Source organism: Pan troglodytes, chromosome 3 (genome assembly GCF_028858775.2).
Source record: "Pan troglodytes isolate AG18354 chromosome 3, NHGRI_mPanTro3-v2.0_pri, whole genome shotgun sequence".
Taxonomy (NCBI): Eukaryota; Metazoa; Chordata; class Mammalia; order Primates; family Hominidae; genus Pan; species Pan troglodytes.
In genome coordinates this window covers 36,628,128-36,641,162 of record NC_072401.2, presented here as the reverse complement: position 1 = coordinate 36,641,162, position 13,035 = coordinate 36,628,128, and the positions used below count along the sequence as shown (strand labels likewise).

At 38.3% G+C, this 13,035-nt stretch overlaps 1 protein-coding gene across 2 annotated transcripts in view; it reads right to left on the bottom strand.

Annotated features, from left to right (window-relative positions):
• The window catches only part of DTHD1 (death domain containing 1), a 59,861-nt gene that overhangs the window by 26,694 nt on the left and 20,132 nt on the right, over positions 1-13,035 (bottom strand). For both annotated transcript variants that reach the window (XM_016951439.3, XM_003310299.5), the window contains exons 5-7: positions 10,787-10,948; positions 8,644-8,933; positions 665-909 (exon numbers count right to left, since the gene is read on the bottom strand). In XM_016951439.3, coding sequence (XP_016806928.3) covers positions 665-909; positions 8,644-8,933; positions 10,787-10,948 — 697 coding nt within the window. The remainder of the gene's footprint in view (positions 1-664; positions 910-8,643; positions 8,934-10,786; positions 10,949-13,035) is intronic.

The following is a 13,035-nucleotide window of genomic DNA, read 5'->3' as shown; positions in this document are numbered from 1 at the left end:
GGAAAATGATTTTAGCTTTCTTTAAAGAACAAGAAGTTTGTTTTTACCTCAAGATCAATGAAGTAAATTTTTCAGTTATATTTCTTATTAAAAAGGTAGTTTAGATTCACCAAGTCCTGTTTCACTGAAAGAAACTGTAATATACAGCAATAAAATGTATTTATTTGTGTGTTTGACATGTTCAAAGAAATAATTTAATCCTACTTTCTGACATGAGTAAGAATTTTAGGCAAACATAACTCATGAAACAACCATGCAGAATCTGGTAAGTTTCAGTGTAAATATTTTGAGGTCATTTTTCTCTTCACCATGACTTTTCCTTAAAATGATGTGCTCTGTAATGTATTTTTTTCATAAATGATTTTCCAATGACTCAGAGGCAGTTACAGAAAATGAATGACATTCTTTTCATAGTTAGCAACAACATGCTGTGGGGACCAGACCAGTCTGAAGCATTCTTGTTAGAAAGGCTGATATGAACAAAAGGAGAAATCCTAACATGTTTTCTAATACTCTAAAATTGGACCTACCTACTCCTTCTTTATTACCTCTATTCTTGCCTTTTCTTTTAACTGTATGTGTCTCTATGACTGAAAAACTGATTGTGTTACAGAATTATAAATAATTAACAAAATGTAGTAATTAGAAAAGTAAAATAACTCACCTTTGGCAATTTCAATGGTAATTTGCAAATTGGCAACTGAGAATGGTTTTCATTAATTACGAGAGATTGATTCAAGTTGGGGACTATCTTTCCTTTAGGTACTTTGTAAACGACAATGGTGCCTTTATAATGAGGGCAGCTATAGTTTCCAAATTCGTCCACTTCTTTGATTTGGAGTTCCAGCCTAGGTTTTCTTTGCAAGTGAAAAATAAGTGTGTAGTCTTTTCCATAATCCTTCCCGTTGCCTAAATAGAAGTAAAATGTATTTATTACCATTAAGTTATCTCACTTTGGGAGGCTGAGGCAGGCGGATCACGAGGTCAGGAGATCGAGACCATCCTGGCTAACATGGTGAAACCCCGTCTCTACTAAAAATACAAAAAATTAACCGGGCATGGTGGCGGGCACCTGTAGTCCCAGCTACTCGGGAGGCTGAGACAGGAGAATGGCGTGAACCCGGGAGGCGGTGCTTACAGTGAGCGGAGATCACGCCACTGCACTCCAGCCTGGGTGCTAGAAGGAGACTCCATCTCAAACAAACAAACGAAAAAGATGTGTCACTTTGTGTTACTTAATTTTTAAAAATCCAAATAATTATTTTATTTTAAAAATACGATTAAAACTTCTGTGTATCATTGTCTTTTGTCAAAACATAACCTGACAAAGGAGCAATAGGCAGAGACCATGTAGATTACTCGAAAGATTTCTCATTGGTTGTTGGGCCAGGTGCTCTCTGGCTGCTTCTAAATCAAATAATCTTTAGCTTTTCTTTCTCTATTCCATTTTGATATAACCAGAAACTACTTGAAATATTCAGCTTTTGCAGCATTTAGAAAATTATTTTCACCCATTGAGAATTATCTTTTTCCTTTCCCCTAACTATTCATATTGTGACCTCACAATAGACATTCTAGAACTGCACTCTCCTATAACATGTGGCAATTTAAGTTTAAATGAAAATTAATGAACAGTAAATAAAACTAAATTTAACTCCTCAGTCAGTCTACCCACATTTAAAAGTCTCAATGACAGCATAGGCATAATAGCTACCGTAATGAACAGCACAGATATAAAACATTTCCACAAGTGTGGAATTGGACAGTGTTGATCTAGAACTTTCAGGTGTAATAGTTATTGAATTTGTGTTACTGAAATTTCTATGAAAACCTGACAGATTCTCCTAAAATGATAATATATAAATGTTTATCAACTCCTTACTGAAAATTTTAGAGCTTTTGTGAACATAACCTTTCACTTATTGGGGTTTTATCATGACAATCAGGATATTTCATCTTGTTATTTCAACAGTAGAATAAACACTACCATGTTTCCTAAGGCAATATATGTCTACATCAGAATTTGTAAAATTTGCAGGAAGCTATAATGTAGCACTTAAGATGATATGTCTTGGATGTATAGATCTAGGTTCAAGTGCAGCCTCTATGATTTGTGTATTCTGTAATATTTATCTGTTAATACTTGTCCATTGTTTTTCATATCTCTGAGCTTCTTAGAGCCTGAGCTTCCCTTAGCTTCCTTACCCTTAGAACAGGAGAACAGGAGAAATAAAGCTTAACTTCTAGGATTGTTTTGGAAATGAAATGAGAAAATTTGGATAAAATAATTGTCATAGGGCCTGGCACACAGTAAGTGCTCAATAACTGACAGCAATGATAGCAAACGATAAGAGGCAGGATTCTTCCACTATTTGGAATTTGCGTGCAAAAAAAAAAAAAAAAACTCAGATTGTTTAAAGAAATGTCAAGACGAAGCTTTTTTTCTTTTCTTTTTTTTTGAGACTGAGCCTCACTCTGTCACCCAGGCTGGAATGACACAGCTCCACAGTGGCACAATCTCAGCTCACTAAAACCTCCACCTCCCAAGCTCAAGCTGTCCTCCCACCTCAGCCTCCCAAGCAGCTGGGACTATAAATGTGGGCCACCATGCCTGGGTAATTTTTTTTTTTTTTTTTGGAGAGACGGGGTTTCACCATGTTGCCCAGGCTGGTCTCGAACTCTCCTGAAGGCAAGCAATCCACCCTCCTTGGCCTCCCAAAGTGCTGGGATTACAGGCATGAGCCACCGCACCTGGCCAAGATTTAGCTTTCATGTCTACATGGAAACTTCCTTCGGTTATTGTAAGCCAGCATGCAGTTGACTGCCCAGAGTTCTCCCTCATGGAAAACTTTCCATTTTGCCCAGTGAACAAAGACTTCAGTGAGAGATGTAGAAGATACCATGACCCTTCTCCCGGTCCTGACTGCTTGAGATCATTTTGGTGATTTTTCTAAAGCTCAGTTAAATCTAGAAATAGAATAACTCCAGATTACAGATGGTGTAGGAGTAGATCCCTTTGCAAAAGTTTATATTTGAGAGGCAACCTGGCTACCTGGAAAAAAAGAAAAAAAAAAAAAAAACAGATTCCTAGGAGACGAATGACTAGCCAGGGTTTGTCTTCTTAAGAGTGTCTCACTTTGGTTAAAAAAAAAAAAGTAGACTATTTGGGGTCATTTAAATGTTATCTAAATAGTAAATTAGGTAAATTGGGGTTTCCAGCTCACTGGAGTAACATCTGGCTAACTTCTGTTTCCATACTACTAGAGTGCTGTCAAGAAAACTTTTACTACTTTGGTCCCTGTGGAATACCAATTAGTAAATTTCCCCTTCTATCCCTTGAAAGACATTATACTCTCTGCCGGGGGCACAATTATTCATAAGAAATGGTTTACACAGAGGATATAAGGGTTGAGGGTGAGGCATAGCCATACTGGTTCAATTGAGACCTAAAATGTATACCAATTTTTAAAACTAAAGACCTCTAGGGCAACTCTCTAAAGATCACATTTATATATGTAGTTGGGATGAAATTATTGAAGACTTACTAGTAGTAAATAGCATAATCTTCATGTTGTAAACAGAAACCATTATGTAATTTTGGAAAGTTGGAGTTTCATTGTTGTTAAGGCATAATAATATATTTTAAAGACTCCTGGCGCCTGAACAAAAAATAAATCCAAAAAAAGAGAAGTGGCATGAAGAAACTGCACTACTCTGTTTTTTTTTCCTCCCTCACTGGCATATTTAAAGGAGAAATAAAAGAAAAACTCATTCATTCCATACCCAAAGTGTAAAATCAACCAGTAATTGACCTTTTGAGAATCTTTTTCTTTTTCTCAATATCTTAAGTATATAGTCCCCTAGAAGTGTCTTGAGGTAGTAGCTATTTAGTAAATACTTGTCATGTAAAAAGTTCCAGAATGTACTTATATTTTGTGGATTACCTGCTGTCCCTTATAGCAATATATTTTCTTCTCAATAATGGGCATTAAATATTTTTCATTGATGACATAGAAAATACAAATGTAAGAATAAATGTTTTTGCTTAGGGAAGTCAGATTTAAAAAAATTGAAAGGGCTAGCAGTCCGGGAAACCAGAAAAACCCTGTGAGAACCACTGGCTCAGTGTATTTCTATATTGTAACCCATTCCCCACCAGCTCTACCTCTAAGCCATGCCATTTTTTGCCTGGTTTACTGCAATTAAACAGTAACTGGTCTCCTTGCTTCTCCTCTTGCTCTAAAGCCTATTCTCAACGCAGTTATAATCTAACTCTGATCACTTCTCTGTTGAAAACCCTTCATGTTTCCCCAAATCACTCAGCAGAAAAGGCAGTCTTTCCAATGGCCTACAAGGCATGATCAGTTCTCACCTCATCTCCCACAACCTGTGCTCACTCCCTCTGATCCAGCCATCTCAGGCTCCCATTGTTCCTCATACACACAAGGCAAGTTGCCACCGAGTTCAGTGTCACTGGCAATCCCTCTGTCTGGGATAAACTCCCTGAGATAGGATTATGGCTTGCTTCCTCACCCGCTTAGAGACTTTTTTTTTTTTAATGTCACCTTTCCAGAAAGGTCTTCCCTGAGATAAAACTGCAAGCCTGCTACACCCTTTAAGGTCCCCCAATCCTTTCCCTGCTTTATTCTTCTATAATTCACTTTTCAGCCCAAATTAAGCTATGCATTTTATTTACTTATTTGCTTATTCTCTGTCTTTCTTCATTAGACTTTAATATACCTAAGATCAACAAATTTTTGTTGAGCAAATTAAAGAATGGTTATTATATAGGTATAGAGATAGATGTAGAGATACATCCTATAGAATATCTAGAAAAATCACTTCCCTGGGCCAAAGGGCATTCAGGGCAACTTTAAAAGGCAAACCTCACAGGGCATTACTAGATGTTATGGATGATGCCATGGTGTCATTATATAAAATCATATTAAAACACTTTCTGGCACTTTCTGGATTTTGTGTGCAGTTGGGGCTTGAATATCATGTAATAATCCAAGTGCTAAACTGACAACTCTAACCTAGAGAATGAAAGCTTGCTGTAGCTTGTTTCCAGAAGAATGCCAAAAACCATCATAAAAACCAAAGGACGCACCTACCCATCTTCCTTCCTATTAGAGATAGAAATACAGTCCATGTCCTGTGACCTTCACTGAAAAGTCATTCATATTCTCTATAAGTGAATAGAGAGATTTTGGCATTTCTCAAAGGCAGTAATCTAAATTTATTAATTAAAGTTTTAAATACTTTAAATTGCACTTAATACTATAATGCTTTTTTTCTAAACTTTGGTCTTCATTTCTTTCAATGAATACTGAGTTTATTCTAACTGTCAGGCTCTGCCCTAGGTGCTGGGGACTGAATGCTGCCCTCCAATAGGATGGAGACTGAATGCTGCCCACCAGCAGGACAGTGCCTCCATGGATGTGACCGTGGTAGGAGAAACTGGCATTGGTCAAACAATTAAATGAAAAAATAGAAAATTGCATGTGACAAAGGCCACAAATGAAAAAAGGAGGATCTGCAAAAGTATAATAGAACTATTAAAAAATAAAATAAGGTCTGACATAATCAGGAAGGATAGAGAAAGCTTCTCAGAACATGATAGTTGAGGTGAGATCTGAAGATACAGCAGGAGAGAACTGGGGGTGAGGGTGGGGGTGGGGAGGGCGAGGAGAACCCTCCAGGCAGAGAATCTCTAGCTTTATCTCTTTGAGATTCACAGAGACTACGCTAGGCCCTGATAAAAGGATGGATCAATGCTTTTACCAGGATGAGGTATCAATTGTTTACTGAGGATCTTGTCCCTCTTAGGCAGAGAAAAACCCAGTGAGGCTCCAGATCTGAGCCTGTCTCCCTAGGAAAAGCAAATCCAGGATCTGGGTATCCTGCCTGCTCATTTTCCCTGAATGAAGATGAACTCTTCCCCATCCCTTATAGGGAGGAATTGCACAGGTGACGGCTGCCTTGGACGCTCTTGGTTTAGCACGTGCTCCTGGTCTCCACAACAGGCAGTGGGATATTCAGTACCACTGCTTGTGAGTAGAACAGCAATGCACTCCTATTTAGGGTGGTTGGTAAACACAGCTGCTGTCCACAGTATTACAGGAAAATCATTTGCATCATTCGTTTGGGTGGGACCCTTCTGCTTAGTACTATGTCTCAGTAGAGAGATTTCTCCAGGGTGGATGCTGTGGTTTCTGCTCCGGAAGCCAAGTAGGAAGGGGCCTCTTCCACCCTTCCTTCCTCTCCCTCCTCTCTCTTCCCTGCCCCCTTCTCTGCCATCTTTGTCACTTGCTCACTAAGTCCCGTCAGCTGGCTCAGATGCTGAGATCCTGTATGTGACAGTAGAATAGACACTTAAAATTGGGACACTTTAGGTCTCACTTATTCCTGAGATATCAAAAAAGCTGGGAGGGCAGCATCAGCTTCAAGCCTTGTCCCTTTTTTGAAGCAAAAAAAGAACCAATGAAGCTTGGAGCTATTTCCTGAATCAGAGAGAAAATAGGCATAATAAAATTAAATCGGATCCATATTAATTTATAAATAAACAGAGCACATCCCCTCAAGTAAAGTATGTAGAAAGCCTCCTGGAACAGAAATCTTCATAAAACCTGTCCGGAATTTTCCCTCTCACCTCATTTTTACACACACACCTGTTTGATTCTATTCCACCACAGGGCAAGCAGTTAGAAAGAGGAAGGTGTTGGCTTAATGAAAAGAAATTGTTGTGATGGCAACTCTTTCAAAGACGTTTCCTCTCTATTCCCACACAGCTGTTTTCTCTTCTTGTTCTTTTTCTTCCGTTTCTCTTTCTCTTCATCTCTTTCCTTTGACCTCTTTAGTCTCATCTATTACTTCACTTCTCTAATCTCTCCTGCCACCTCTCATATTCATCCTGCTTGCTTTTCTCATCACTGTCATGTAATCATTCATTCACTACACACTTATCAAAAGCACTTGCATGTTCATTGCAGCACTATTTACAATAGCAAAGTCATGGAATCAACTTAGGTGCCCATCAATGGTGGACTGGATAAAGAAAATGTGGTACATATACACCATGGAATACCATGCAGCCACAAAAAAGAACAAAATCATGTCCTTTGCAACAAAATGGATGCAACTAGAAGCCATTATCCTAAGCAAATTAATGCAGAAACAGAAAACCTAATACTGCATGTTCTTATAAGTGGGAGCTAAACCTTAGGTGCACAAGGACATGAAGATGGCAACAATAGAAACTGGAGACTACAAGGGCTGAAAAACTCATTGTTGAAATCATTCTCTAGATATAAATCTATCAAACATTGTACAGAAAAAATGAAGATGATAGTTTATCAGTCAATGATATTTCTTCAGTGTATTTGATTAAAGTGTAAAATAACTGGTAATACATTACTGGTGTCAATGTTTAGTTGGGTTGATATAAAAGATAAAGCATTCTGTAAAGAAAAAAAAAGTTTTGGATATACCAGTTCCTATGTTAGGCTCAGAGGATGTATTAACAAGAAAGACATGGTCATTGCCCTCATGAAGTTTTCATTCCAGTGAAGGGTAAAGGACATAGCATAACTATATGAACAAAAAGTAAATAAATTAATTAAATAATTTCAAATTGTGGTAATATTTAGAGTGAAAACAAAAATAGCACTAGAGAAATATGGGAAAAGAAGTAAGCAAGGTATCTCGGCTCACTGCAACCTGTGATCTCGGCTCACTGCAACCTGCAACCTCCGCCTACCGGGTTCAAGTGATTCTCCTGCCTCAGCCTCCCAGCAGCTGGGATTACAGGCACCCGCCACCACACCAGACTAATTTTTTTGTGTGTGTGTTGTGTGTATTTTGAATAGAGACGAGGTTTCACCATGTTGGCCAGGCTGGTCTCGAACAGCTGACCTCAAGTGATTTGCCTGCCTCAGCCTCCCAAAGTGCTGGGATTACAAGCGTGAGCCACACACCCAGCCTAGAGCAATTATTCTTAATTTCTTTTTTCCCATAGACTCCTTTAGAGTTTGGTGAAAACTGTCCATTGATTCTCAGAGTAGTCTTTGAGAAATATAAAATAAAATACATGGAATAAAAAATATAGCAATTATACTGAAATATAGATCTATTCACACATCTTTTGGGAGTCCACTGACCCCCAGGTTAGATTCATTGTAAAACATCTTAAAGAGTTTGGATATTATTTTAGATAGAATAGGAGGTAAAAATAAGGTTGTAATCACTGGTATAATATAGTATGATTTATATTTTTAAATGATCACTCTTATTACCACATGGTAATTGATTTCATAGGCCAATAATGGAAGCACTTAGAAGGCAACTTTACTGCTGTAGGAAAGAGATAATCCTAGCTTGGACTCAGATAGTAACCGTGGAGAAGGCTATTTCTAAAAAGTGTCACTTAGAATCTTCCCATAAAGGAACATGCATTCCCTAAGTAGAGAATAAAGAAATAGGAACAGAAAAAGTATAATAAATAAGTCTTTTTCTCTTCCTACTTCCTAAAGTCTCTCGTCAGTCCTCTGAAGGTTTCCTTAGTAACACAAGTTTAGCAAACTCTTCTGAAGAGCTTGTGGCTTATAGCCAATAAAATATATAAAAAGATTTCTTCATACTTACTTGAAGCAAATATGTTTCCAGTAAATCTTAAAAGAAGTTGTTCTCCTTCTCGAACTTGGAAATGACGAGATGGCTCTGGAGGTCCCCCAAACCCTTCCAAGCGCAGGCCCTTAAGCACCTGGCTTAAATCTTTGGAAGGCACCACTAAAACAGCTATTCTATGTGGATTGTCCTTCTGGTGAGACAGTACTATGCAGGCAGTGGTGCTGAGCATGGCTTCCTCTAAAGATTTCACAAAAGTAACCAAATGACTATTGTCCATGGTGGAAGAGAGGTGAAGTACAATAAACCTGCATGGAAGAAAGAGGTGAGACCCCAGGGAAAAATGCAGCATCAAGAACATCACTGATATCTAATAACACCCAAGAAAAGAGCCATATCAAACAGATGTCTTTTAAAATCAAGTATTCTCAAAGACAACAGGTGAGATTCATTAATGATTGTAAAGAAACTCTTGGCCATCAAGAAACCAGCTCAGGCTGGGCACAGTGGCTCACGCCACTTGGGAGGCGTCCCAGCACTTTGGGAGGCCATGGAGGGTGGATCGCTTGAGCCCAGAAGTTCAACACCAGCCTGGGCAACATGGCAAAACTCAATCTCTATAAAAAAAGAAATAAATAAAAAAAGAAACCAGCTGAAATCAAAATAAATTCTAAAACATGTTCTTAAACGAAGAAGTCATACAGTCTCAGCTCAGCTCTAAACATGGCAGCATATTTTAAGTGATATTTTAATTAGAATTACAAAAGAGCATATTTAAAATATAGAAGAGAAAGATGAGCACAATAATTTATTGACTCTCCATAGGATGCAGAATGTATACCATAATTAAATGGGGATTAAAATATGCATCTCTGTGTAGGTGGGAAGGATCGTTAGGATGGACGTTGGTAGGAATTGCATTGTGTCTCACCCTCCCCGCACACGTACACATTCATATGTTGAAGTACTATCCCCTAGTACCTCAGAATGTGACCTTATTTGGAGATAAGGACTTTACAGAAGTAATCAGGTTAAGGTGAGGTCGTTAAGGTCTTCTCTAATCCAGTATGACTGATGTCATAAAAGAGGGAAATTTTAACACATAGAAATGCATACAGAGAAAACACCCTGAGACCATGAAGATGGCCATCTACAAGCCAAGAAAAGAGGCCTGGGCAGATCCTTCCCTCACAGCCCTTGGAAGGAACAAACCCTGCTAGCACCTTGATTTTGTACTTCTGGCCTCCAGAACTGTGAAACAATAAGTTTCTGTTGTTTAAGCCACCAGTATGTGGTACATTGTTAGAGCAGCCTTGACAAACTAATACAGACCTCTTTCCCTGGACTGGGCTACCCATTCTCAAATTCTTCTTCAGTGATTTGGCCTAAAAGAGGCCCTCACCCAGAGCAGCCCTACATCCATAGACAAGGACTGACCAATGTGGGGATGTAAGGCCAGCTGCCTTGGTACTCGCACTGCAGAGCTCCCCGGAGCGTGTCAGGCTACAGAAATACTTCATCTGAAACCATGTTTTTTTCCATCTTCCTCCTTTGCCCTACAGGATTCACCCAAGAGCTTTCTTTCAATAAATCACTTGCTTTTCATCTCAGACTCTATTCCTAGGAAACTGGATTCAAGACAATCATAAATGTAAAACTTCCCATTATGAAATAAAAGCTATCTTTAGATATATGATCACCTGTCTCTATGAGTGGCTACTCTTCATGAACCTTAAATCTGTCTAAAACTCTTCTCATAATGGGCTGTCTAGAAAACATGGAAATGAGAAAGCAAAATGAGGGCACTGAAGTAACAAATTCTGCTTATCTATACATAGTTATGAGATATGCATAATATGAACAGTTAATTACTATCTCCATGGTATTTCAGAAATGAAGGTGCTATTTTAAAACTATTTTGTAGTTAGCAGAAACCTGTAGTTATGAGTGCTTTCCCAAAGTACTTGTTTAACTATCATAAATGAAATTACAGATAGCATACCCATGTCAATTCTGGTTTGTATTTTAAGTACCCTTTAAAGAATGGTTAATATTTCTATTCGAAGAATAAAAATTTAATCTTACTATTCTATTTCTATAAACACCAGTTATGACCATCAGAAAGAGTATCATCAACTTTGATTGTTTTTGATGGTATTACCTCTCCAAATGTTCATACAATTCAACTGATACCAAGCCGCTCTGTATGGTTTTCACAACATCATCAAGCCCACACCAACCACTGTCTTGGCTTCTGAATCCCAGTAATTTCAAACATTCACTGGCATTTTTCCTAGGTTGTCTTATGGAGGCAATTTTTGTCCTATATAATGGTAACAGAAGAGATATTGGTACAATTTACATGGTATAAATCTTATTTAATGCATTCATTCTTTCATTGTGAATGATCTAATAACAATTCATTAAGTACATACTATGTGCCAGGAATTATGCTTTGCACCAGGAACACAGAGATCAAACTATATAACCCTTGCCCTACAGAAGCACGTAGTAACACAGTATTATCTGATTACAGCACAAGGTGACCTGTGTGATAATTAAAGAAACGTACATGGTGGTTTAGGAGCAGAAGCAAGAGGTTCAGGAAGCTTGCAAAGTGAAAATGCTAATATTTGAGATGAGCTTTGGAGAATGACAAGCTTTTTGCAACTGGCAAAATAGATTTAAGAGAGAACCCAAAAACATTAATAAACTCGCTGATGTAAACCCAGATGCTCTAGAATAGCAAAGAGTGGTTGTATAGCAAAAAAGGGAAGAGCATACACCCAGGAGCAAAACTGCCCAGTTTCAAAGCCTGGGTGACTCTGCCTCTTGTGAACTGTATGACCACGGGCAAATTATTTGATTTCTTTCTATCTGTTTTCTTACCTATCATATGAAAATAATAATGGTACTGATATGGTTTGGCTGTGCTCCCATCCAAATCTCATTTTGAACTGTAGCTTCCATAATTCCCACGTGTTGCCATGTTGTGAGAGGGACCTGGTAGGAGATAATTGAATCATTGGGGCAGTTTCCCCTCATACTGTTCTCATGGTAGTGAGTAAGTCTCATGAGATACGATGGTTTTATAAGGGGTCTCTCCTTTTGCTTGGCTCTCATTCTCTCTTGCCTTCTGCCATGTAAGATGTGCCTTTCACCTTCCACCATGATTGCAAGGCCTCCCCAGCCACATGGAACTGTGAGTCCATTAAACTTCTTTTTCTTTATAAATTATCCAGTCTTGTGTATGTCTGTATCAGAGGCATGAAAATGGACTAATACAAGTACCGACATCATAGGATTAAAGGAATTAATATTTCTAAAGCACTTATAATTGTAGTAAGCATAAATAGTATTAATATTCTAACTCTGCTTTCTGCTGTAGACACAGCCAATCTGCTTTCCTGTACAATTTTCCTTCTCGTGTAGCCTGCCCCACCCAAAGGCCCTGAAGAAATTGGATGTATGTACCATGTGATACTTTTCCCCAACCACAGCTCATGTGACTAACAGTATACCAATTTCCAACAGCCAGCCAATTTGATTCCTTTTCTTTGGAATTTGACTAAGTGGCCCAGGGACTGTAACTTGTCACAGTCCTGTTTCTGTGGTACCTTGGTCAATGAAAATTAATAAGCAGAAAGATTATTCAGAAAGGAAAAATAGATGCTAAGAGAGAAAAAGGAGGAAAATCAAGAGGAGAGGATCCACATAGTCCTAGAGATGGAGAAAGCAGAGGTTCACTGTTGTAGCCTCACAATAAACTCTTTTCTTGAATTCGTTTAAGTGAACATCTGTTCCCTACAACTAAAGGAAGAAAAGTCCCTATTACTGAACATCTTTGGGGAAAAATACCTAGTCTAATGATGCTACCTACACTCCACAAAGAGACAGAGCCATGGTATATGAATGGAGACCAGAATGTGAATTTCATGTCTTCATTTGTGAAGTGAACTAGAGTTACAGGCTTAAAAACCAACTTACTTTCACAGGTTGACCTGTCCTATGACCCATAGATTCAGATTAGAAACTGAACTTGATTTAAAATGTCTACTCTGAAAACTTCTTACTCTGTATTGGTTACTTCAGGAGATCAGCTAGATTAAAATTAGGAGCTTAGGGGAAAAATAACGTTTACTTTTATGCTGTTGGGTTATAACCACAGATATGGTAAATTCTGTAACCCTTGGAAGTTAATAATTTATTCACACAGGAAGTTACACTCTTACTGAATCCAGAATATTGGTCATTTACTAGAAATTGACTTCAATGTAATTTTTTTTTGATAGCATTCATTCACTTTCTTTTCTGTCAAAACCTAAAGTATTTGTGGAGACCAACAGGCTCCCAAGGGTAGTGGGGCTGGTCCCTACTCCCACGACCATTGGGTATATAACCTGAGCCAAA